The sequence below is a fragment of the Penicillium nucicola genome, assembly GCF_028828085.1.
Source record: "Penicillium nucicola strain IBT 29836 chromosome Unknown utg000010l, whole genome shotgun sequence".
Taxonomy (NCBI): domain Eukaryota; kingdom Fungi; phylum Ascomycota; class Eurotiomycetes; order Eurotiales; family Aspergillaceae; genus Penicillium; species Penicillium nucicola.
In genome coordinates this window covers 4,407,875-4,432,103 of record NW_026643134.1, presented here as the reverse complement: position 1 = coordinate 4,432,103, position 24,229 = coordinate 4,407,875, and the positions used below count along the sequence as shown (strand labels likewise).

Genomic DNA, 24,229 nt, shown 5'->3' with positions numbered 1-24,229 from the left:
CCCAATATCATCCTCCTGTACAGTGTAGACGCACCGCAGACCATCCCATAAGAAGCTTGGAAAATCCCGGTGGATCCCTTCCTTCTGAGCTGCAGCATCCACACCGTACTTCTCTATTTTCCTATATCAGACCCCATTCTCGCTTTCTTCATACACTGAAACATCCATCTCTTTTCTTTTTCTGTTTTCGGTTTGGGGAGACTGGATCTGGCATGCTTTTTTTCTCTTGATTTCGTGCTTCCCACTGTCCAAGGTTCACCACGTGGAAACCCGGTTAGAGTGAAGTTCCCCCCCCCCAAATCCCTCGCGTCGATCCTTCACCAGACCCGTCCAGTCCTTTCCGATCCGAACTCTCCTCCTCCCTTCCCACTGTCATGGACCTTTGAAGTCTTCATTATGGATCCCCACGCAGCTCTGGAGCTGCTGGAGTACCTGCGCACCTGCTATCCTATCTTTCTCCTTATCCTCTTCGTGGCGGCGTTTGTGGCAAATACCACCGTCACCGTCAAGAAGGCCAACAAGCATGCATCGGAGTCCTTGGGACCTGGAGGCCGCTCTCTGCCTCAACGCTCACGAGCTAAGCCAGCCTACCAGAAACCCCAGGATTTCTCTTTAAATACGAAACGCGTGTTCAACTTGCTTTCGGTGGGAATTATCCTCACATTCGTTGCTGATGCAACTATCTATATCACCCACGTTATGGTGGCCCGGGCAGAGAATTGGTGGCGAGGACAATCCGTCGTGGTAAGTTGGCTCGGCTCTTTTTTTTCCTCCCCGTGGTCGAGAGCTGACCTGTCTATAGATCTACATCGTCGGCTCGTTCTTCGTCTACGCTGTGATGCTCATGGCGTTGCTCGACACCTCTCCTGCCCCGACCCTCGCCCAATTTAGCTGCTGGTCGATCGCCATCCCAATTGAATTGGTTATTCTTAGCACATCCCTGTCGTTGTACACCTCGGTTCATCACGAGCCCATTGTGGGAGATCCAGAAGGAGGCCGGCTCCGCAAGAGCATTACAACATGGGAATGCATGGAGGTAGTGTCAAACAGTGTCCGAATTCTGTTCCTCTTCTCGCTGGTCCTTCTCTATGTCTGCCAGTCGTTCAGGATGAAGTGCCATGAGAAGAGGACAACCTATGCCAATGGAATCTCCGAGTCTACTGGACTGTTGGATCCCCATGCAACGGAGAATGGACACGGTAATGGCAATGGAACAGCCAATGGTAATGGTCATGCATATGGCTCAACGAACGGAGGGCCTCCCTCCGGGGCCGCCAAACCTCAGGATCCATGGGTGCGTCCTACTACGATCCCCTCTACCAGCTGGTGGGAGTATCTGAGTGGATACTCGCTATTTTTCCCATACCTGTGGCCCTCCAAGTCCCGCCGTCTGCAGCTGGTGGTCATGTTCTGTTTTGTCCTCCTTGTTGCTCAGCGCATTGTCAACGTTCTGGTGCCTTATCAAGTCAGCGTGATTACCAATGCCCTCACCAGAGATGACGGCGCGGAGTTCCAGGTGCCGTGGCTGCAAATCTGTCTCTATGTGATCTACCGTTGGTTGCAGGGCGGCCAAGGTTTACTCAGCTCCATGCGCTCTAGCCTCTGGATTCCCGTGAGCCAGTATTCCTACATGGAGCTCTCCACGGCTGCATTCGAGCATGTCCATGGACTCAGTCTAGACTTCCACCTCGGCAAGAAAACCGGGGAGGTCCTGTCTGCGCTCAGCAAGGGTAGCTCGATCAACACTTTCCTGGAGCAGGTGACTTTCCAGGTGGTACCGATGCTCGTTGATCTTATAGTTGCCATTGCATTCTTCCTAGTTGCATTCGATGCATACTATGCTCTGGCCGTTGGAATTTCTACCTTTGGATATCTCTATGTTACCATCCGTATGGCTCAGTGGAGAGCAGAAATCAGAAGGCAGATGGTCAATGCATCTCGACAAGAAGACGCTGTTAAGTATGAATAACCCCCGTGGATATACATCCAATGATTGAAACTAACATACACTTTTTAGGAATGACTCGATGGTTTCATATGAAACAGTGAAATACTTCAACGCTGAACGTTACGAGTTCAACCGATATCGGGGCGCTGTAGGTGATTTCCAAAAGGCCGAATACCACGTCTTACTTTCTCTTACATTGCTGAACACTTGCCAAAACACCGTGTTCATGATGGGCTTGTTGGTCATGTGCTTCATCTGCGCATTCCAAGTATCTACCGGTCAGCGTCCTGTGGGCAAGTTTGTGGCCCTGTTGACCTACATGGTTCAGCTGCAAGGTCCTCTGAACTTTTTTGGTACCTTCTATCGCTCTATTCAGTCTGCACTGATCAACGCCGAGCGCCTTCTTGAACTTTTCCGTGAGCAGCCGACTGTGGTCGATAGTCCCAGTGCTACTCCATTGGCAATGTGCAAAGGTGATATCAAGTTCGAGAATGTGCAGTTCGCCTACGATGCGCGGAAGCCGGCATTGAATGGCCTTACTTTCCACTGTCAGCCTGGAACCACGACTGCCCTGGTTGGTGAGTCTGGCGGAGGTAAATCAACTGTGTTCCGTCTCCTGTTCCGATTCTACAACTCGGAAAATGGCCGTATTCGCATTGACGGACATGATGTGCAAGATCTTACGATCGATTCACTCCGCAAGCATATCGGTGTGGTACCTCAGGATACTGTACTATTCAATGAAACATTGATGTACAACCTGAAGTACGCTAACCAGAATGCTTCTGATGATGATGTCTACGAGGCCTGTCGTGCTGCTAGCATCCATGACAAGATCTTAGCTTTCCCTGATGGATATAACACCAAGGTGGGAGAGCGTGGTCTAAGACTCAGTGGTGGCGAGAAGCAGCGCGTTGCAATTGCTCGTACTATCATTAAAAATCCTCGTGTCATCCTCCTAGATGAGGCCACTGCAGCCCTAGACACTGACACCGAGGAGCACATTCAAAGGGCACTCTCCACTCTGTCACAAGGACGCACTATGTTAGTGATCGCTCATCGTCTCAGCACTATCACCACCGCAGACCGCATTTTGGTTCTGTCCGAAGGTCAGGTAGCGGAAAGTGGTACCCACGAAGAGCTTCTTGCCATGAAGGGCCGCTACGCTAGTATGTGGCGGAAGCAAATCCGCGCTCAAAAGGCTGCGGAACAGGCACAAGTTCTCCAAGACCGAGCTGAGCGAATTCGTACAGCAACTACTAGCGACGATAGTTCAAGTCAATCAGATGAAGACCGCAAAGGCGGCCGCCGAACAAATTGAATCAACCCTGTCTGCAAATGCTAATCTAGCCCAGACACCCTTGTTTGTATCTCATCATGTGCATACGCTTTTCATAATTCTTTTTACAAGACAACTCCTCAGGCGCACTAATTATCGGAGACAGCAAAAAAATCCGGGGAGCGATCCCCGTTCGAGAGATGATTGCCTGCCATGTGTTTTTGTTTCTTTCTTGTTTCGGTCCTTCCCGTTGCCGGTTTGTGTTTTTATCTCATTCTCTCATTTTCTGCGTGTTGGCGTTTGGGTCTACGATGGGTACGATGTGATTGCCTTTCCTTTTGTCCTTGTTTCATATGAACCCGGGATGCAGAGGGGTCAGGGTTGGGACTCCTGCAAAAATTAAAAAATTAGATTAATTGCTACGCTGAATATTAATATAAGAACAATTCAATCTGAGACAAGTCCAAGGTTCAGGCTGTATAGACAAGTGTGTACAAAAAATTCTTAGATGGTTTGATCTCTTGCTTCAAGATAACTACTACAAAGTTATTTAGACTGAAATTGTACAGTAGGACTTGGATGGACTTAGACCTGGCTTTGCGCCATCTCCTACAAAAGCAATTCCCTTGCATTCCTACCAATAAGGAATTGATGTGACATTGCTCTCCCCCGGGGTATTCAAGGAAAAGGTCTCAAGCCAGAGGCACCAACCCCGGTCCGACTTGCACAGATCCCAGTTCGCCAAGACCGGGGGACTGAAAGCTTTCCTGCAACTCACCACAACCACCCGAGCGACAACATCACAATCCTATCAGGTCCAACACCACTTTCTGGCCGACAGACTCATCCAAAATGCACCCCCCATCTCCACAACTCCTTCGCGCCCTCCGCACCTCACTCACCACCCCAGCCCGACTCTCCCAATTCCCAACAACCTCACGATGTGCTCTCCCAAGACTGAGCCACCAAACCCCCTCTAGCAGACGCAACAACAGCTCCAATATCCGCCCATCCCGCATGGTCTCTCGCGCCCACGCTCATAAGCCTGCCAGTCGCGACCGCGGCCCAGAGTCGAACGAAGACACTGTGACGGACTTTGCCGCGCTGAACGTATTGGGCAATATCCCGGTGCCCACAACAGCCATTGACGCCACTCTTGACTCTGGCTTCCATCTCAACAGTGGTGTCAAGGTTACCGGTGGCGACGGTTTGCTGCTTGTTGGTGGTGAGGCTTTTGCGTGGAGGCCGTGGAAGGCTGTAGAGGGAGCACAGGATGATCGCGCTGCTAAGAACAGCATGATTAATGCAAAGGGCCAGTTTGAACTTGATGAATCTGTTTGGGGAATTTTGGACGTCGTTTGGCCTAAGCCTGGTAAGTCACTTTGGGGGGGTTCAGTGACAGTGTGGTGCTGTCGCCCACTGGGCTACAGTGCTGGGCTATCTTCTAGGATGCTGATCATCTTGCTAACCTCGATTTGATAGATATGCTTATTCTTGGTCTGGGTGCTTCAATGTTCCCTCTCTCGCCTGATACGAAGCGCCACATCAACTCATTGGGCATTCGGGTTGACATTCTGGATACCCGAAATGCGGCTGCTCAGTTCAATCTGCTTGCTACAGAGCGCGGTGTTGGTGAGATTGCTGCTGCCATGATTCCTATTGGGTGGAAGGGAAAGTCTTGAGGAGTTTGCTAGCTTCTCCAACAGACCAACATGTAAAATAGAGCCAATTAACGTTAATAGTCCTGGGCAGTATTCATTACACAAATTTCAGACAAATTCCTCTCCAAATTGTACCAACAAGGGTAGTCTCTGCTCAGCGCAACTGTAACCTCGTATCATAATGCAAGGAACGTGACGTATCATGTGAGCCCGGTTACTGAATCTTATCGGGTCTCAGGGTCCACCCGAGCCGTGGTGATCTTGACCTCACATACCCTGACTCACTCTTTCTGGGTTATAGCAACTGCAAAACTCGACCGTTCCGCCCTTCTCAACCCTGATTTTGCCTCTACCGCAGCCATGGCGCGGGAAGAGCCCCTCCTGGCCCAACGCCCGTCTTCCGACCGCTCGTCGATCCGAAATGAGGAGGAAGAGGAAGCCCTCCTGACCGGACAGCACACCACTCGCCATAACGAACGACGGAGCTGGGCATCATGGCGCGAGATTGGAATGTTCGCGTGGGCTTTTATTGCCACTATTCTCGTTATTGTTCTGGCGACCATATATCAGCACAAGGCGATCGAGACTCCTCATCACGAGCAGTCGAAGAACACAACCTGGGGACCTGGAGGAAAGCCAACGGGTAAGCGCAATGTCATCTTCATGGTTTCTGATGGCATGGGTCCTGCAAGTCTATCTTTAACTCGTGGTTTCCGGCAATATCGCGATGGTCTGCCCGTTGACGACACTCTACTCTTGGACAAGCACCATATTGGAACATCACGAACACGGTCAACCTCTAGTCTCGTCACCGACTCGGCTGCTGGAGCTACTGCATTCTCGTGTGGACTCAAGAGTTACAACGGTGCCATTTCAGTACTTCCTGATCACTCGCCGTGTGGAACCGTGCTTGAGGCTGCTGCGCTGGCAGGCTACAAGACGGGCCTGGTGGTGACGACCCGTCTTACTGATGCAACACCAGCATGCTTTGCTGCTCATGCTAATCTGCGCCAGTATGAAGATCTCATTGCCGCCCAAGAGGTCGGAGACCATCCTCTTGGCCGGGTAGTGGATCTCATGCTTGGTGGTGGACGTTGCCACTTCCTGCCCAAGTCTGCTGAAGGAAGCTGCCGGGCTGATGACCGCGATCTGATCGATTTTGCTTCGGGTAATGGCTTCACCACGATTCAGAACCGCTCCGCCTTTGATAGCCTCAATGGTGGCGAGGATGTCAGCCTGCCGTTACTAGGTCTCTTCGCCCACGGAGATATTCCTTTCGAAATTGACCGACGTAATCAGAATGAAAAGTACCCCTCCTTGGAGGAAATGGCTCGCACCGCCTTGAGGGCATTGAGCAAGGCCACTGAGAATAGCGATCAAGGTTTCTTTATCATGATTGAGGGCTCTCGCATCGACCATGCCGGCCACAACAATGACCCTGCAGCCCAGGTGCATGAGGTCTTGGCCTACGACAAGGCTTTTGCTGCTGTACTTGACTTTGTGGAGAATGAGTCTACTCCTACGGTGGTCGTTAGCACATCGGACCACGAAACTGGCGGACTTTCTGTGGCACGACAGCTGCACGAGTCCTATCCCGATTACGAGTGGCTCCCAGAGGTTTTGGATAAAGCAAGCCACTCGGGTGAGTACGTTCACGCTCAGCTGAGGGACTATCTTGCTGGTGCAGGCAGTGATGCCAGTGCATCGGACAAGAAGTCTTGGGTCCGTAAGCACCTAATCAAAGACGGGCTTGGCATCACCGATGCCACCGACGATGAGGTGGACGCTTTGCTCCATCCAAGGCCTCAAGTCAGCCCCCAGAATCTGTTTACGGATATGGTCAGTCGTCGTGCTCAGATCGGCTGGAGCACTCACGGTCATTCCGGTAGGTCAATATCCAATTAGAAACTATAACCACCTACTAATTTTACTTCAGCTGTCGACGTCAACATTTATGCCTCATCGTCCAAGGACGCCTGGCCCTTGGTTGGCAACAACGAGAACACTGACGTTGGCTCCTTCCTCGCTGCTTACCTCGACCTCGACGTTGGCAAGGTCACAGAAAAACTACAGGCTACCAAATCCGGCATCTTGAACCCATATGACTGGATGGGTGACACCTTGGGCATGGGTGTTCGCACCGATGAACTAGACTCCTACCATGGGCAATTCAAGAAGCGATCTGAGGATGACTGTGGATGTGGCGGCTCCCACTGAAGCACTCACTCATGGGTATGTGTCTCACGGACTTACAATCTAAACCCATTCTAGATATTTTCTGTTTCTGTCTACATCATTATACCAATCCTTCAATGTATCAGGCGCGGGCGTGTTTATTTCAGTACCTACTTTCGTACTTTCATATGCATTCAATTCAGTTCGGACATTCATTAGATCATAATATCATTTCGTGTACTTTTTGCTTCCACCCTTTGTGATATAAGGCATTAAATTCAAAACAGTGACGAAACAGGAGAACTACAGACAAATGAGTTTCTTGATTTCCCCTATCCGTATGTCTTTCTCTTGTCTGATGTGGTCTTATACCTTCACTTCACCACGCCCCAGCACAACCAGGACAATAGTCCATCATATCCATTACCCACTTGACCACGTTGATCTGCTCCTGTCCTTGTAAAGGGCGCCCATCGAGACCCAACGGCAGGATCTCCCCTATCAAGTTGGTATATGGGCTGCATCCCGAGCAATCTGCATCAAAGGGCAGGAGGTACTTATCACGCTCGGTCTTGTCATTGATACGATTGAGCTGGTGTAGGAGCTCATCGCAGAAAAGGTAAAGTTCAAAGCACGTGTGCTTGCAGGTGTTATGGTAGGTGCCGACAAAAAGGCACATCTTAGCCGGATGTGTTTTGGTTGCTCTTGGCCTGTCTGGAAACCGGGTGTATTTGTTAGTATGATTCTGCTCTTGTGTTGATGTTCTCGCGTGGGCTGTTCTACTTGCTCACTTCTTGTAGGGCTCAGTGCCCACGTTGGTGGGGTTTGTTTGGTGTGAGCACTTTCTGGATGCTGCAGATTTTAGAGTTGAGACTGTGGAGTGACTTAGGGGATTACCTGTTTGTCTTGTGTTTTTCAGGGTAGGTGTGTTGGGGGGTTGATTTTGGGATGAAGTTAGCTTGCCTGGTTTGAGGTGTATCGGAGATATGGGGGCACTGCTTAATGAGACAGTGATAACTATGCTCGGTTTATAATGAGATGACTTAAAGTATATAGTGAAATGTATACCATGCTGAAAGAGAGTTGACAGTGAGGCTTGAATGAACTATCTGATGCAGCTATCCTATTCCCGTGGCTATATCACTTGTTGTGATATTCTAAATTTCCGTCGATGAGAGGCTATAGAAGTAGGGTGAGAAGCGTAGTTATCAATTTCATGTGAGATACAGCCTAGTTATGGCAATGGCCGACCGAATTGCCCTGGCTCTGTGATTTAGTTTTGTACTGGATCCAGTGTCAGATCAAACACCACAAATATATATCGGGAGTACAAGCACATAATTGCCGACTCAGCACCTAAAGACCCAAGAAGTGAGCCTCAATCTCAAAATAGCCACCGTTGTCACCAACTGCGCCAAAACTGACATCGATACCAGAAGAAGATGTCGATCCAGAGGTATTCCAAAGGGTACTCAGCAATGGTCAATACTGCTCAGTATATGACCAAGGGATTCTCCATGACTGACGGATCTTATGATGGTATCACTGATTCTGAATGTCTTGATCGTCAAAGGTTCCTTGTTTCTTTCATTTCTTCCAGCATACAACCCTTGGTTCGATGAAAGACATCTGCTGCGCTAAAGCTCTATTGTATATACTTGTAAACGAGCAACTTCCCCGAGACCACGAAGGATACCTATACAAACTCCGCATGGAATCCAAAACATAAGGAACCTTAGATTTAGAACTGACCAATTCCAGTGAATCTCCGACGAGAAATACGCCGAAAAAGACTATGCCAGGGCAGGACAAAACCTGCCAAGCTCTAAGTAAGCTCTCACTAATACGTAGAACGTCCTGGAAAAAACATCAATTAGAGAAAGAATGACCCTCTTGAAGTAAATTCAGTTTAGACCTCTTTAATCAACAACAAAAAGAAACAATCTTGATGGAGAATCAAGATATAAAAAAAACTAAAAAAAGATGATGGCGTTACCCGGAATCGAACCGGGGCTATCACAGCCACAATGTGACGTCATACCACTAGACCATAACACCAATTTGATGAAGTAGGCCTCACAGTTCTTTATCATAACCTCATTGTTAGTTTCTATATACTACGGTTGAAACACAGAACAGAATGCCCAAGCAGGAAAAGGGTCGCAGTTACTACTGTAGTAGCCTAATAGTATCACCCGCTACTTCAAATCACGTTTAATGCCAGAAAAACCGTCAAGTCGATCAAATCCTCGAAGCTCATTCATGGCTTTTATTATCTCTCGTACCAACACTTATGACCTACAATAGCGATTGTGAGAACCTCCTATGATAGAGCATGAGTATAATTTCGTTGAACTAGTCGTTCATGTTCTCTATAAATGCATACTTATTTTGGGGTTGGCGGGGTCCCCCACATCAAAATAATCCATACCACGCCGGAGACACGCGCACATACAATCCTGATAACGATTCTGACCAAAGAAGCTTATGCCTGCAGAAATGAACTAAAGGATCAAGAATCAAGCTAAGAAAGCCACCCGAGCACGCCATTGGTGAGCTCCAAAACTAACGTTATCTGGAGTTTCATGCCGGGACTAGTCCAAAGCATACCCCTCATAGGATACTTAGTGTGGAATGATCTAGACAGCCACTCGTACATTTCTTAGCCCAAATAAGCCACTTGCCTTGCCCAACTTGATCTGTGGAGTGTTCCGATGTGTATGGTTAAATAAATTCACCGATGTACGTTTCTCGGGGGCTATATGGCGTTTTATTGATACTCCACCGGTCAATTCCAACTTGTATGGCGCAATCAAATCAGGCAAAAAGTACATACTCAGCGCCTGTTTGAAAGAAAAACCTATAGGGCTATTCGTAGGGAACTGTTCAGTTTGTTATCAAGTCTAGTGCATATGATAGCAATCTTTGATAGTCGGCCAGCGGTACTACTTAGTATCAAGACTCCGAGACTAAAGCTCGAACGCGTCAGCATGTGCCTTTGGGGGGATGATATGTTATCATGCTGGGTGGATCTATCGTGACTGTTGCACAGACTTGCCTTGGGGTCATATAAAGAATTGGGTAGTGCAGCCCTTGTTCATCTTTTCCTGCCTGGGAACCTGTCTGGATCAGATTTACCTGCCAACTGTGCCTAATCTCAGATATGGAAACTTCTAAAGTTTCAACCAAGAACCCTGATATCTCCGAGGCTCCGTCCTCTGATCTGGAAGCAGAGAATACCGGCCAAGATCCGAAAGATTTGTTGTATCGATCGGACCTAACAGAGCTTACGCCTGTTGAAGCATTCAAATGGAATGTAGAGGGAGACCAGTCGCCATGTAAGTTTCTCCATACGATGTGTCGAATACAGGTGCTTACACTTTACAGTTCCAGAAGTTGCGGCTTGCGTATCTAACAAAGATGATCCTACTCTCGCTTGTAATAGTATGTTCTCCTCCAAATAAGAGATGACCTAAGCTAATAAGCATCACAGCTGTCCGGGCCTGGATATTGATGACGATCTTTGTCATACTGTTCTCCGGAGTCAATCAATTTTTCAGTCTTCGATACGTATGTTCCTTCTCGCATCGGCAATGTGGATGTAGCTTTTGCTGACACTTTTTAGCCTTCTCTCACCATTGGCTATGTTGTTGCTCAAATTTTAGTATTCCCTATTGGTCGAGCATGGGAGAAGCTTCCTAGATGGAGGGTTCCTTTGGGGATATTTTCATTTGATGTCAACCCAGGGCAATTCACTATCAAGGAGCACGCATTCATTGTCATTGTGAGCAAATCCATTACCTTCGTACGGCAGGCAGATAGCTCGATCAATCTAACCTTTGACTTCAGTGCGTCAATATCAGCGCCACCGTCGCTTATGCTCAAGGCGCCCTAGTAGCGATCATCAGTCCAGTTTACTGGAATCGCAATTTTGGAGCTGGCTTCTGTTTCTTATACCTCTTGACAACCCAGATGATAGGGTAAGCTTCATCTGATTGCTATTAATTGAACTACCAAATAGCCAGCTAACCTTCCCTTCCTAGATTTGGCATAACAGGTCTTGCCCGCCGATGGATCGTGTACCCAGCAGCCCTTATCTGGCCTACTTCGCTATCCTCGACTGTTCTCTTCCGGGCACTACACGAACCTGAGAGCCGTACGCCAGCAAATGGTTGGATCATAAGTCGCTATCGCTTCTTTGCATACATCACGGCCTTTGCGTTTGTGGCATTCTGGTTTCCAGATTATATTTGGACCAGTCTTAGTACATTTGCTTTCATTACTTGGATCGTGCCTAATAATCAGAAAGTGAATACACTTTTTGGGGTAAGTACTTCTATTAATTTTTTTCTTCCAGATTTCCCACTCCATCTCGTGGAATGTTGCAACTAACCTTGTCAGATGAATTCCGGCCTGGGACTTCTACCCATCAGTCTCGATTGGACACAGATCAACTACGCTGGGTTCCCACTCACGACTCCATTCTATATTACCTGCAATGCATTCGCCGTAGTTGTGTTGTTCTATTTCTTCTTATCACCAATTCTGTACTATTCAAATGTGTGGAATAGCGCCTAGTAAGTTCCTAGTCCCCAGCTCACTTCACAAATGACCATACACTAACGAACCAGTCTACCACTTCTATCCTCCAGCACATTTGACAACACAGGCGGCTCATACAACGTATCCCGTGTTGTCGACGCAAGCTCCAACTTCATCGAGAGCAAATACAAAGAATACTCGCCCATGTACATATCCATGTCCTACTCTCTCACCTACGGACTATCTTTCGCCGCAGTAACTGCAATTGTGGTACACACCTACCTATACAACGGCACGGAGATCTGGGCTCGAATGAAGAATTCCCAGCATGGAGGTGAAGATGTTCATCGGCGTTTGATGCGAGCGTATAAAGAAGTCCCTGAATGGTGGTATGGTCTTCTTACAATTGTAACGATTGGACTTGGGATCTTGACAACTAAGCTCTGGGATACTGAGCTGCCAGTCTGGGGATTCATTGTTGTTTGTGTTGGGCTGGCTATGCTTTTGATGGTCCCTGAGGGCATCCTTCAGGGTACAACTAACCAGCGTGTGTTCCTCAATATCATTACGGAGATGATCGCTGGATATGCTTGGCCTGGAAAGCCGATTGCGAATTTGATGGTGAAGTGCTATGGGTATAATGCTGTGAAGCATGGGATGGACTTTGCACAGGATCTGAAGCTTGGACAATACATGGTGAGTTTGGTCCGAGTTATTCCTTGAGTTATGGATGCTTATTGCTCAGAAAATTCCCCCACGGGTTCTGTTCTTTGGTCAGATTTATGCTAGTATCCTTGCAACAGCAACACAAACTGGAGGTATGATTTTCCACCGGGGGTTTGAAACATTCAGTGTGAAGCTAAGAATATAATAGTGCTGCGATGGATGATTGGACACATCACCGATCTATGCGAGTCAACTAACAAGCAACGCTTCACTTGCAATGGTGCCAAGGTTATGTACAATGCATCCTTGATCTGGGGAACTATTGGTCCACAACGAATGTTCCAGTCTGGGCAGGTATATAACGGACTTGTATACTTCTTCCTCATTGGGGTGAGCTGCTCTTATCACATCTTGGGTCTTTCTCTTACTGACTGTCTAGCCTGTTGTTACTGGGATTGTATATCTGCTGTATCGCCGCTACCCCAACAGCTGGATCCGCTATGTGAATGTGCCGATTTTCTTCAACGCAGCTGGCAATATACCACCTGCCAATACCAGTATGTCCCCACTATCATTGGAGTAAGGTACGATGAATCTAACCAATTAGCCCAATACTCTCTTTGGTTCATAGTCGGCTTCATCTTCAACTACTTGATTCGAAAGCGCGCCTTTGATTGGTGGAAGCGCTACAACTGTGAGTCCCTGGCAACCCAACCTATCTATTATCCCTTGAAGGAGGGCATTGACCCGTGCTCCTAGATCTACTGCAAGCTGCCATGGACACTGGAACCGCAATTGCGACCATTATTATCTTTTTCGCGCTTGGATACCACGCCATCGAGTTCAACTGGTGGGGAAACACAGTGGGATCTAATACCGACGATGCGAACTCGGTCCCTTGGTTGACGGTCCCTAAAGGTGGATACTTTGGGAAGGGACCCGGGGAGTTTTGATTGAAAATTTCTTATAGATTTGTTCGCAAGACTTTCCCATAGGACAATGGGGCTAGGGCTGGCCCCATGCGAAATCAAGCTTCGATGGAAAGATCCCAAAACCGGATTCCAATTCTGTAGCCTAAGACATGTTCATAAAATTCAATCGAAGGGGACAGTAGTGTCATGACATCACCTTCGATAGTTTGGCGACCACCTTTATCACCCCTTTACTGCTCACATGTGTGTGTTACCGAGTCTCTGAGCTCTCAATGACCGTATCCACACATGTCTTGACCATCAGTGCAATTGAACGAATCATGAAACTCTGAATGACCTTGATATCCCTTGCAACTGATTCACCCCATAGCAACAATGCAAAAAATAGCAAACCTTATCCCAAACAGGTCATTGGCCCTGGGTAAGAGGTGAAGAAAACGTGCCTTGCTTGTTTGGAACCAGGCCGCGTCTGCAGACAATGCCGAATGTGATCTGAAAAGAGCAACGAATAATCAAAAGCCCCTTACATTCCATGGTGACACATTCCTTGGCTGAATTGGGCGTAAACAGTGAAGTAAACAAGATCTGATGATGTGTATCTGTAGATCCAGGACCGCCACATACCTTCTAGAAACGCACCGTTGCACCCAAGCTTACATGTATAAAACCCTTCGGAAGCAATGGATCTTCTTATCGCGCTTATCAGCCCCTGAGCGAGAACGAGCCTCTTGAGTCGATCTCTCATTTCTTGAACGATGCCCCAATGGCCCGGGACTAGTCCAGGATAAGGTTAGGCACTGACTCAAGATGGCCATACGGAACTGTACAGTACTGTACAGTAGGGGGCGAAGGTCTCAAAGTGGATATATAAAGATGGATGCTCGGTGCCGAGAGTGCCTTAAAGCGACCGAATCTTGACTAGGGACTTTGGCGCCCAGGGATTGGCAGGCGTGGCATGGTCCAAGAGCTTGCCATTTGTGGGTGCCTGGCTTTGTGGGTGCTCGGGTAAAATGAGTATTGAAAATTGGGGGGTTTCTTTCTTTTTCTTTTTGGTCCTTCTCCTTCTTTGTCCTAGTCAGCCCTTGACTAGAATAGTTTAGCTTTGTGTGGCGAGAGCGAGAGATTTGGTTCTAAGCGCAGTGGAGTAAGGACGGAGTTCGGCTCAGGTGCTGGTCTGTCCGATATTTTGCACACCGTCAAGGATACGGGGAAGTGTAAGGTAGCAGTGCGTAAATGAACGTGAGCATGCGATGTCGATCAATGTCAACCCCATGAACATCGAAGGGGGGAGAAAGCTGATTTCAAGGATGCCAAGCGGTCAGGCGCTAGTGGCTTTACGGTACCATACCAATTTCCGTTATCTTAAACACAAACACCTGGGGAGATGTCTGATGTCTCACTTTAACGGCTTCGGTGTAATTTGCTTGGACACTACACTAAAGACAGGCGATATTAATAACCTGTCCGATAGCTCAGATGACGAAGCCTTGTACCTTCCATGCCATCCATGCCATACCACTGTAAACCCTAATTGCATACTGCATATAAGAAAAAAACATTTAAAATTTCAGGGGAATACAAAGCACAGACGGGAAACCCCGATTACCGTCTCCAAATCCCCACAAAAAAAGACCCTTTTGCCTTTTCGGCCTTTCCTATTCGGTCGGAGTTGAGCCCAATCAGGTTAGCCTGGACTCTGAGTTCCTTGGTTGTTCACATCCCATTCTATTGAATTATATTAATCATCTCTCCCCCCCCTCTCTTCCTCCGTTCTCAAGATCTCTTCGCTTTCGTTCCTCTAACCTTTCGCAGTGATAGACTTCCTCTTCACTTGCTGTCTTTCGTTTACATTGTTCAGATCCTGTTATCTGTCCCCCCCCCTTGTCTCCACAGTCCACTCATTTCCACCTGTGGCTTGGATTGAAATTCTTCGAGTAAATACTGTCATTTAGGCTGTACATACCAACAGTACATATTAATCATGGTTCGCTTTGTGACACCATTGGCCCTGGCTGCGCTGTCCGCCACCGCCTTCGCGGCTCAGAAGTGCAGTACCAGCAGCCAGTGTACCGACGAGACATACCCCTGCTGCTCCCGTGAGTCGCCTGGCGCCAGATCGCAATGGTTATAGGTTGGTCGCTAACGAACGATAGAATATGGCGAGTGTGGTACCGGTGCCTACTGTCTCGGCGGATGCGACCCTCTTTCCTCCTATTCCCTCGACTCATGCGCGCCGATGCCTGTCTGCGAGGAGAAGACCTACACCTGGGAGAACCTCGACAACGCAGTTTCTCAGGACAAGTACCTCGGAAATGCCAGCAAAGCCGACTGGACCTACAGTGGCAACCCCAAGACCGAGGATGGCAACCTTATCATGACCATGCCCAAGAACAGCGTCGGTACCCTCTTTGCCAACAACCACTACATCTGGTACGGCAAGATCTCTGGAAAGATCAAGTCCAGCCGTGGTAAGGGTGTTGTTACTGCTTTCATTCTGCTGTCCGATGTCAAGGACGAGATTGACTACGAGTGGGTCGGCGCCGACCTGACCAACGTCCAAACCAACTACTACTGGCAGGGTGTTCTTGACTGGCACAACAGTGGCAACATCTCCGTGGATGGCGGCGACACCTTCAACGACTGGCACACCTACGAGATCGACTGGACCCCCGAGAAGGTCGACTGGATTGTCGATGGCTCTGTCCAGCGCACGCTGAACAAGGCTGATACCTACAACGAGACCAGCAAGCAGTACCAGTTCCCCCAGACCCCCTCCCGCCTCCAGATGTCCCTTTGGCCTGCCGGCCAGTCCAGCAATGCCCAGGGCACAATTGATTGGGCTGGTGGTGCCATCGACTGGAACAGCGAGGACATCCAGAACACGGGATACGACTTCGCCACCGTCGGTGAGGTCAGCGTGAAGTGCTACGACATCCCCTCGGACGCCAAGAAGACCGGTGACAAGTCTTACCTCTACACCAACTCCGCCGCCATGGAGAGCGATGTCGCTCTCACCGGCAACGACACCGTCCTCGCCTCTCTCGGTGCCACTGGCCTCGACATGGATCTCGGTGCCGACACCTCCAGCAGCAGCACTACCTCCGCTGCCAACAGCATCCCCACCACCAACGGTGGCTCCGGTGGCATGTCCAACTCCAACTCGAGCTCAAGCGTCGACTCATCCTCGTCTTCCTCGTCCACTGGTACCTCCACCTCCTCCGGCTCGGAGTCTACCACATCGTCTGGCTTCACTCAAGGCACAGACACCACCAAGGGCAATGGAGCCGCCAGCCAGAGCGAGCACGTCCTCCGTGGTTCACTCTTCGCTGTCCTGGTCGCCATTGTCGGCCTGGTAACGCTGTAAATTTGTTGTCCATACTGAGCGCCTGTGTTCGTTTTTGGCTTTGGATTCTCGCATTTTATATTTCTTTTTTCTTCTCTTCTTGCAATGCCTCCCGCATCCCGCATCAAGTATATTTTAGCTCCATGCTTCGCTTCGTGTCTTGTCTCTGACTGAACCTGAACCTGAACCTTGAACAAATCACCTAATGAATTACTCTTTGAATCTTGTACCTTTTGTCTTCTGTTTTTCCTCCTTTTTTTCAACTTAGTGATGGTCTGATGTCTCATTGCATACGCATGCTCATACGCACACTGCACCTCAGAGTTTTTATCTTATATGCAATGTACCTGGCGTTTCTGACCGCTTATGGTCTACCATTTCTTCACTTTCTTTCTTGCGCGACACACCGCTCATCTGGTAATGATTTGGAACCAGCTGCACATGCTTGGACATTAGTTTACAGATCCTTTCGAGAAACTGTTCTAGATATGGGCGGTCCTAGTCAATTCATTATATCCGTTTCGACACGTGTGCCGTTGTAGCAGATTCCAGGTTAACCATAGTCCTCTCTCTGCCAGGACTCACGTTCACCGAATTTCACTTCTTCGTAGCATGCTATGGCAAAGCCCTTCGAGTGCCCTGCAAGCCACAGTCCCGACGATTGACATCCTGCTCTCTATACAACAGCGGTGAGCAAGGTTGAAGAGCGAGACGATATCAGAAGTGGGGGTAGTCTCAGTAGATCGCAACGAAATAGCTAATTGAAACTACGATGCCTGCTCGGGGGTTGTTTGTTTGAATGTCTTAAATTATGAGAGCGCCCTCTGTCATGTCTCAGTAACAATTAGCTAGAGCCGTTAGGGAAATGAGGTGGATACTGGAAACCGGCGAATACTCAATATGTTCGGCACAGCACTGGGCCGAAGTGAAACCGATCGTCATGTCCGTATGGACCTTTTTTTCTCGTATTGAATGTAATTTAGGGAGATAGGTGCTAGCCAGGATTGAAGTCTATGAGGTTTGATTGAAAGGATAAGGATCAAATATAGGGCGTGGTGGATTCCATATCATGACTGGTACTATAAGCCCTTTTAGGGTTGTCTTAATTCCTAGAAGACTCCTATTCTATCCGAATGGCTGACTATCAAACCCCTTGTTTGTCTGTTTCACTGGTTATCTTCCAAAGTACTTGTATATAGCCATACAACCATCCAAAGCTCCAGTCTCAAGTCTCAAGTAGGTCTGGTTTCTTCTACTGCCTACAAACTCGAAGTAGCAGCACTGACTTGAACCGTATGAGCAATTGCGCATACGCTTCATTTTTTTTTTTTGAGTTTTGCTTTTCAAGAAAACAGCAGAAAGAAAAGACGCAAGATCCTCAAGCCCAAAGCCAAATAAAACAAAACAACAAGAACCCATGCTGCATGCTCATATCCATCTATCCTCCTACCGCCGAAAACAATGCTTTGCCGGACCAACGATCTTAGGTCTCGTTCGAGTCGTCGCTGTTCGCTTTTAGAACATCAGAACAAACAACCATAGAAATTAAACAAATGAAACGCTACATCCATCTCTTTCGAGACGATTATGCGTGCGACTCACCTATGTACCCCAGCCTCCGAATCTTGCCTACAAAGTCTGTGCATCTGTAGAGCGCCGTAGCTAGCCTGTCCATCAAAGCTTAGTGTGCCTTCAGGGTTAAATTTCGCGGTGCTCAAATCCACAATTGCCAGGACAGCACTTCCACCATCTAATAGATGAGGGGCCTTCAGGGAATCGGGATTTACAATACCAGAGAAAAGAGCTGGTCGGACTCTAGAGGATTGCAAGTTCATGGGAGTATCAGTCGACTCTGCTTCTAGGCCTCTAGGGCCATGGTCATCGGGGGTGCCCACTGAGCGAGAGGGCATTGCAAGGATCTCTTGAACGTTCCGCTGGGGAACCTTGTTCTGGCCCTTGCTTTGGTTCACAGCGGGTTTATCAGGGCCCGTCAAGGCTGCGAGATTCACCTTGACAGCCATATCCTCCCGCCGAGGAACTGTGTGGCTGTCTTGGTCTGGCACCCGGGGGGAGCTCATCGCTTCCCCTGGACCTGAATCAACCGCTGGACCTTCTCTTGGAAGATCTTGGTCGACATGCTGGTCTGAATATGTTGACTTAGAGACCACATCCATGGGCTTCATCTGAACATCATCGTCAAAGGAGATCAAAGTCCCTCGAATGGCTTGAGATGGCTTGAATGCGGGAACGCTGGGACGAAGCTTGGATTTGGCAACCTGGGCCTTCTTCATCTTGGAAGTCACCTTCCTGTGGGTATCGCTGTCAGACTCGAAGCTGATCAGTGAGCCCTGCGACTCAGGCTCAACAGGCGATGGGACCTTCTCATCAGAGTTGTTGACTGGAGGTTCCTTCTCCATAGGCGGCGTATTGCCCTCCCTGGTCAGGTCAGCAGCACCAACAGCGACATCCTTGGCGAGGTCAACGAGAGCTTCCTGGCGCGGGGAATTGTCAACAACATGTTGACCCATTGTCTTAGGGGCAGTCGGGGCTGCAAGATGCTGCGGAACCGGGGGAACACCTGCCACACTCTGCTTATTTACAGGAGGATATGGATTGCGTGCATTACTGCTAAACGAAGATGCGTGCGAACCGACAGGCTTTCCATCTGATGTGAATTGCATCGATTTCTCCCAGGGAGGGCGTTTTCCGGTAGAGTCACGGATCTGCATTTTCTAGAACAACCCGTGTCAATGTATTGTCCTCACGAATGGAGCTTCACTTACATTTGCTGGGTGTCTTCTGGGAGGGATCACATGGTACTTCTCCATGGCATCATAGATGTCAGTGTCAACCTGACAAAGATCGACAGAGAGTGCAGGCCGGTTCCCTCGATCAGCCTGGTGGTCAAACATGTTAATGTATGCGAAGAATTTCGGTTGTTGGTGTAGGAATATGACATACCCACTGCTGCGCTTCGCGGACCAGGAGTCTTGCCTTGTTCAATTTGAACCAGGCGTCCCGTTCCGCCATTGCTGCCGCGCGCAGTGTAGTCCAAGGAGACTTGGGATTGGATGTGGCGGGTAATGGAGGCAGAGAAAAGTTGCAGCTAGCTATGTTTCGTAAAGAGGGAAGCTGGGAATGTTTGTTGTAGAAGGCATCGGCAACGAGAGAACAGGTGAGCTGGACGAGAGAATGCAAAAACGAATATTTGTGGAAGTAAGGAATAGAAAAGAGAGAAAAAAGCCAACACGTCAAAGTGAGGGACCTTTGATAGTTGTAGTAATGCAAAAGACAATAGAAGCAATGTTAGTTGAGAGGATGGGAGATGTTGAAACTCGGATGTCAGTGAAGCATCAAGTAAGAGTTCCCACCGAGGGAAATTAACTGAGAACAGAGCCAACAGTCATGACAGACAAAAGAAGGGAAGCGTCAATTATTCTCGAGCTGTTGGCAAAAGGTCAAGCCTCTTAGGCTATGGCTGTGTATTGTCGTTGTCTCGATGAACAGTTAAACAGGGTAGAAAGAGAACAGAAGATATATTTGAATCATTCGAACACAGACAGAAGGCAAAGGACATAAAGCCCAAACCGACATGGGCGCATGTGTATTGTACAAGGGTTGCATTATCAAAGCCCTCTGCTTCTGGGTAACACTGCAGACAAATCTGTTGGTGATGGCAAGACACGCATAAGTTGAACAAACAGTAGGATCAGACAAAAGAAAGATCAAAAGAAAGGCAAAAAGATGAAACTCCCCTCGCGACTCAGCTGCATACCCCTACTAAGATGCGCCTTGGCTTTCCAGGGCCCGTGTGTGTTGCTCACCTCTTTCAAGAAGCGCAGTCTTAACGGGGAGGGCCTAGGGAACGGAGACACACACGGTAGCCAGAGCAATGAGGCTTCCTGGAAGGGATGCTCTCTGCCACATTGCCGCTAGACTACTGGGGACATTCGGTGAGGTAATTACACTTAGCACATGAGCAGCAAGAAAGAAAGCTATACAACTGCCTTTCACTTATTTCTCTCTACTAGAATCATCTTGTGTCAAATCGATGTGCAACATTAACTCGTGAGTAGTAAATTGAGAAACATGTCAAAAGAGAAAGAGCATCTCCAATATTAAGTCAACACAAAGAAAAAAACCACATGGAAATCATGCCATCAATCTTAAAACTCCGGCCATGCTTGACCTGCCCACGGGAATAGATAGACCCGAACCCCCAGAAATACAAATTCAACAACCCGGAGCCCGACGCAAGAAAAACAAGAACGAGATCCATGTCCACAGGTGAAGTAAGCTGTCCTAGATAACCCGAACGCCAAAATAGTTCACAGTGGCAAAGGAGGACTAACTAGAGAATTAGCGAGGAAGAGAGACAGGAATTGTACGATGCATACATTATGTGCCAGTAAAAGTATCATGCAGGTCGAAAAGTAGTGAGGGTCCCGAACGTCGATGCGAGTCATGGGTGACAATTAAAAGACGAGGCGAGTGTGGCGGATGAATCTGACGAAAGAGTTGGGCTTAAGTTTCAAAATTGCCCGCTCACCGACGATACCTCTTGCTAGTAGCAACAGTTTTGAACTCGATTTTGGGCTGGTAGCGGACGGCGCCACCATCCTCGATCCAAGGCGACAGATTTTTGCACTGGCTGACGTCGAAGACTTCGAGTTGGTGGCACCCTTCCGCTACAGCCTCAACACCGATGCCGGTAACTCGAACACATCCTCGTACAGACAGATGCTTCAGTGAAAGAAGATGAAGACCGATGCTTCGTAACGAGGGATCAGAGATTGCAGATCCGCAGAATGCCATATTGAGATACTTCAATTGTGAGCATTGAAGGGCAAGGACCTCGGTTGCGGTATCTGATAATGCACAGCAGAAAGTCTATTCCCGGTAAGTAACCGCGTCGAAATCTTTTGGTCTGATATGGAAAGGTCATCTTACCAGATCAAGATCCTCCAAGTTCTTAGCTGCATTGGTTAGATGCACAATGGCATTGTCTGTTAGGTATGTGCAATCTGCCAAGCAGAGCTTCCGCAAGTTGGTGAACCGGGCACTTCCCCAGTACTTGAACCCCTGATCCGTGATTGTGGTACAACGAGTCAAGTCTATCTCTTCAATCCGACCAGCAGCATGAGACGCAATGTGATGCATGGAACGATCAGTGACATGTTTGCAATAAGACAACGTGAGTTTTTTCAACTCTGGACACCCGTATACGGTAGATTCTGCTGTCTGAAGCGAGGGCTTGATGCTTGACGATTTGCCTTCGGCAGGCTTCTGATCGGCGGGTACAACCCATCCGACGATCCGTGCAAGAAGTGTATCCCCGACCTTGCGACAATTGCTCAAATCTACCTCTTGGATGCCTATAGCCTTGCTGGACATGTCAAGGATTGCAGATGCTGTAACATCCCACACGCTCTTCATCTTCCACACAATGGTGGTTGGAGCGCAAGTAGCAGACAAGGCTGTGAAGCCTTCATCGGTGATGTGGAAGCAGTTGTTGACATTGACAGAGCGAGCTCGATCGCCGACAAAGGGACATATGATTTTGATGAGGACGTTATCGGTGATCCTACGGTTATAGACGCTGAGGTCTAGATCGTGCAGAACATCTGGGGATCTGGTCAGGATCTCAGACCAGTGAGATGACACGGCTCTAAGCCGGAGAAGGTGGTGGAGTTCGAGGAATTGGAATATATTCAGCAACACACTGTCTGGGACAATGCCGTTGGAGCCATCCTTGCGGGGACGTTCGGATTCGTATGGCCTTGAGAAACTGACTGATTCTGGAAGAGCGAATGTCGAAGACCCAGCGGAGCGAGGCTCAGTAGGAGACGAGCGCTGGTGCTCCCCAGAAACTTCTTCGGGGGTCAGCGGAGCTACCGAGCCACGCCGGCTGCGTAGCCGCACCTTATCCAGTCCCATGCTGAGATAAGGGTCGGGATCAGATGGCCGCAGTACGGCTTGATCTTGGTCTTCCACTGATGAAGATTGATGTGGACCATCAAGCTCCGTTTCCGTGAGCGTCAAGAGGGGCATTGAGCGTCGACGCGAGGAAGTAATCTTCACTTTGTCGTCAAGTGCGAGATCACCCAGAGATGTCTGGTTGTCTGTCTCGTCTGACATGACGACGTCCCCATCAGCTGCAGCTTGAAGCCTTTCTTGGGCGGTTTTTTCCACTTGTTCTCGAACACCAGTGGGACATTTCTGCCAGAATTCTGCAAGAACATCACCGTCCAGCATCAGACATTCGACTGAAGTGACGGAACGAACCGTGGCGGTCCGTCTTGGTGCTAGTGCGAGACTGACAACTTCGCCGAAATATTGCCCTTGTTTTAATCGGGCTTTGATCTCCAACTTTGGCTGTTCTAACCCGTTTGGTCGGTGATTGGACGTGTGATTATGATCCGTCTTCTCAGTTAAGACCTCCACTTCACCACGAACAATGAAGTAGAGTTCACGGCCCTGGGAGTCTTGTCGTATAATATCGTGGAATGGAGGGAATGAGCGCGGTTGAGCATTTAGACCAAGGAAATGAAGGATGTCGGCTGGCAGCCCCGAGAAAAGGGGGAGCTCTTTCAGTAAGAGCCGTACGTTCACCAATCCGTTTGCCAATGCACTGGATCCATCCCGCCGGCCGGGGCTCGGTGACTTCCTCTTTTTGTACACAGACTTGGCACTCAAATCCTCTTCGTCTTCAGCAACAGCCAAATCTTTTGAGAAGCTTTCGCGTAGTCTTTTTGAACCCCTTCGCGCGGGGCTCGGCGGATCCAGATCCAGCGCAGGCGCAGATGTTTCTTTTTTCTTCTTCTCCAGAATCATCAAGCGCTCCTGCGCCTCCTCCCGGATCGCTTGTTCAACCTCTGGAAACCGGGGTAATATATTTCGAAAATCGTCCTTGGTGAGCACGACCAGCATGCATCGAGTCCGGGCGATAATGGTTGCAGTCCGAGGACGATCCATGAGCAAGCCAATCTCGCCGAAGAACGCACCGGGTTGAAGTTCGGCATATATACTCTCACCATCTCGGGATGTGACCGAGACAGCACCCCGCACCAGCCAATATATGGCCTTGGCCTCATCGCCTTCCGTCAAAATATAATCGTTGGGCGCATGGAGCTGCGGGCGCAGGTGCTGTCCGACCTCAATCAGAAAGGATTCCGGAGTGGCCTGGAACAGCGGGAAGGAGCGCAGTCGGTCTATCAGCTCTAGCGGCAAAGCTTTGATGTGGGAGGAGGCCAAGGGCGAAGGTCGGACGGGACGGTTTGGGTTTAGGACCGAATCGAATGAATGTATGAGGGAGACGGTATCGGACATGGGTGAGGCAGCCTTCGTTGGCCCGCCACTGGACCTGCCATGGCGACGCATTGTGATCGTAGTTGTGAATGGAAGAGGGAGGAATAGTCTGAGAGGATTAAGGCCCTAGAGAGCTCAAAAAGGCGATGACGTCGACGATAGCAGCGTCGAACTTCGCATCGGCATTTTCAACGCCCAATGGGTAGGGATTCAGCTAGTAAGGCAAGCTCCAGAAAAGCGACATTGATATAGAAGAAAGAGGAAAAGAGGAAGTGTCAGAGCTCAGGCAGGTAGGTGGGGGGTTTGGAATCAGCGACGTCAAAGTTCTCCACCGATCACCTGGGATCCTTCGGAAACTCTATGGGAAACCTCCAC

General features: G+C 49.0%; 8 protein-coding genes across 8 annotated transcripts; 5 read left to right on the top strand and 3 right to left on the bottom strand.

The window, feature by feature from the left end:
• Positions 1–396: 396 nt before the first annotated feature.
• On the top strand, positions 397–3,269 carry hmt1 (putative vacuolar ABC heavy metal transporter (Hmt1); the record flags this gene model as incomplete). The annotated part of the gene is made up of 3 exons (XM_057132623.1): positions 397–744; positions 803–1,959; positions 2,018–3,269. The coding sequence occupies 3 exons, from the start codon at positions 397–399 to the stop codon at positions 3,267–3,269; spliced, it is 2,757 nt and encodes a 918-aa protein (XP_056980611.1).
• An 810-nt stretch (positions 3,270–4,079) lies between these two features.
• N7511_010245 (uncharacterized protein) lies at positions 4,080–4,909 on the top strand (the record flags this gene model as incomplete). Its single annotated transcript, XM_057132622.1, has 2 exons — positions 4,080–4,599; positions 4,710–4,909. 2 exons carry the CDS (start codon positions 4,080–4,082, stop codon positions 4,907–4,909), a joined length of 720 nt encoding a protein of 239 aa, XP_056980610.1.
• Positions 4,910–5,248: 339 nt separating this feature from the next.
• On the top strand, positions 5,249–7,105 carry N7511_010244 (alkaline phosphatase; the record flags this gene model as incomplete). The annotated part of the gene is made up of 2 exons (XM_057132621.1): positions 5,249–6,773; positions 6,825–7,105. 2 exons carry the CDS (start codon positions 5,249–5,251, stop codon positions 7,103–7,105), a joined length of 1,806 nt encoding a protein of 601 aa, XP_056980609.1.
• Positions 7,106–7,442: 337 nt separating this feature from the next.
• Positions 7,443–7,742, bottom strand: N7511_010243 (uncharacterized protein; the record flags this gene model as incomplete). The annotated part of the gene is made up of 1 exon (XM_057132620.1): positions 7,443–7,742. One exon carries the CDS (start codon positions 7,740–7,742, stop codon positions 7,443–7,445), a length of 300 nt encoding a protein of 99 aa, XP_056980608.1.
• Positions 7,743–10,226: 2,484 nt separating this feature from the next.
• Positions 10,227–13,224, top strand: N7511_010242 (uncharacterized protein; the record flags this gene model as incomplete). The annotated part of the gene is made up of 13 exons (XM_057132619.1): positions 10,227–10,401; positions 10,451–10,507; positions 10,557–10,633; positions 10,689–10,847; positions 10,913–11,043; positions 11,107–11,389; positions 11,465–11,640; positions 11,695–12,301; positions 12,351–12,423; positions 12,480–12,661; positions 12,711–12,828; positions 12,879–12,965; positions 13,031–13,224. 13 exons carry the CDS (start codon positions 10,227–10,229, stop codon positions 13,222–13,224), a joined length of 2,319 nt encoding a protein of 772 aa, XP_056980607.1.
• A 1,960-nt stretch (positions 13,225–15,184) lies between these two features.
• On the top strand, positions 15,185–16,567 carry utr2 (putative cell wall glucanase (Utr2); the record flags this gene model as incomplete). The annotated part of the gene is made up of 2 exons (XM_057132618.1): positions 15,185–15,299; positions 15,357–16,567. The coding sequence occupies 2 exons, from the start codon at positions 15,185–15,187 to the stop codon at positions 16,565–16,567; spliced, it is 1,326 nt and encodes a 441-aa protein (XP_056980606.1).
• Positions 16,568–18,029: 1,462 nt separating this feature from the next.
• N7511_010240 (uncharacterized protein) lies at positions 18,030–19,576 on the bottom strand (the record flags this gene model as incomplete). Its single annotated transcript, XM_057132617.1, has 4 exons — positions 18,030–18,051; positions 18,149–19,278; positions 19,330–19,443; positions 19,508–19,576. 4 exons carry the CDS (start codon positions 19,574–19,576, stop codon positions 18,030–18,032), a joined length of 1,335 nt encoding a protein of 444 aa, XP_056980605.1.
• Positions 19,577–21,091: 1,515 nt separating this feature from the next.
• On the bottom strand, positions 21,092–23,926 carry N7511_010239 (uncharacterized protein; the record flags this gene model as incomplete). Its single annotated transcript, XM_057132616.1, has 2 exons — positions 21,092–21,436; positions 21,497–23,926. 2 exons carry the CDS (start codon positions 23,924–23,926, stop codon positions 21,092–21,094), a joined length of 2,775 nt encoding a protein of 924 aa, XP_056980604.1.
• Positions 23,927–24,229: the final 303 nt, after the last annotated feature.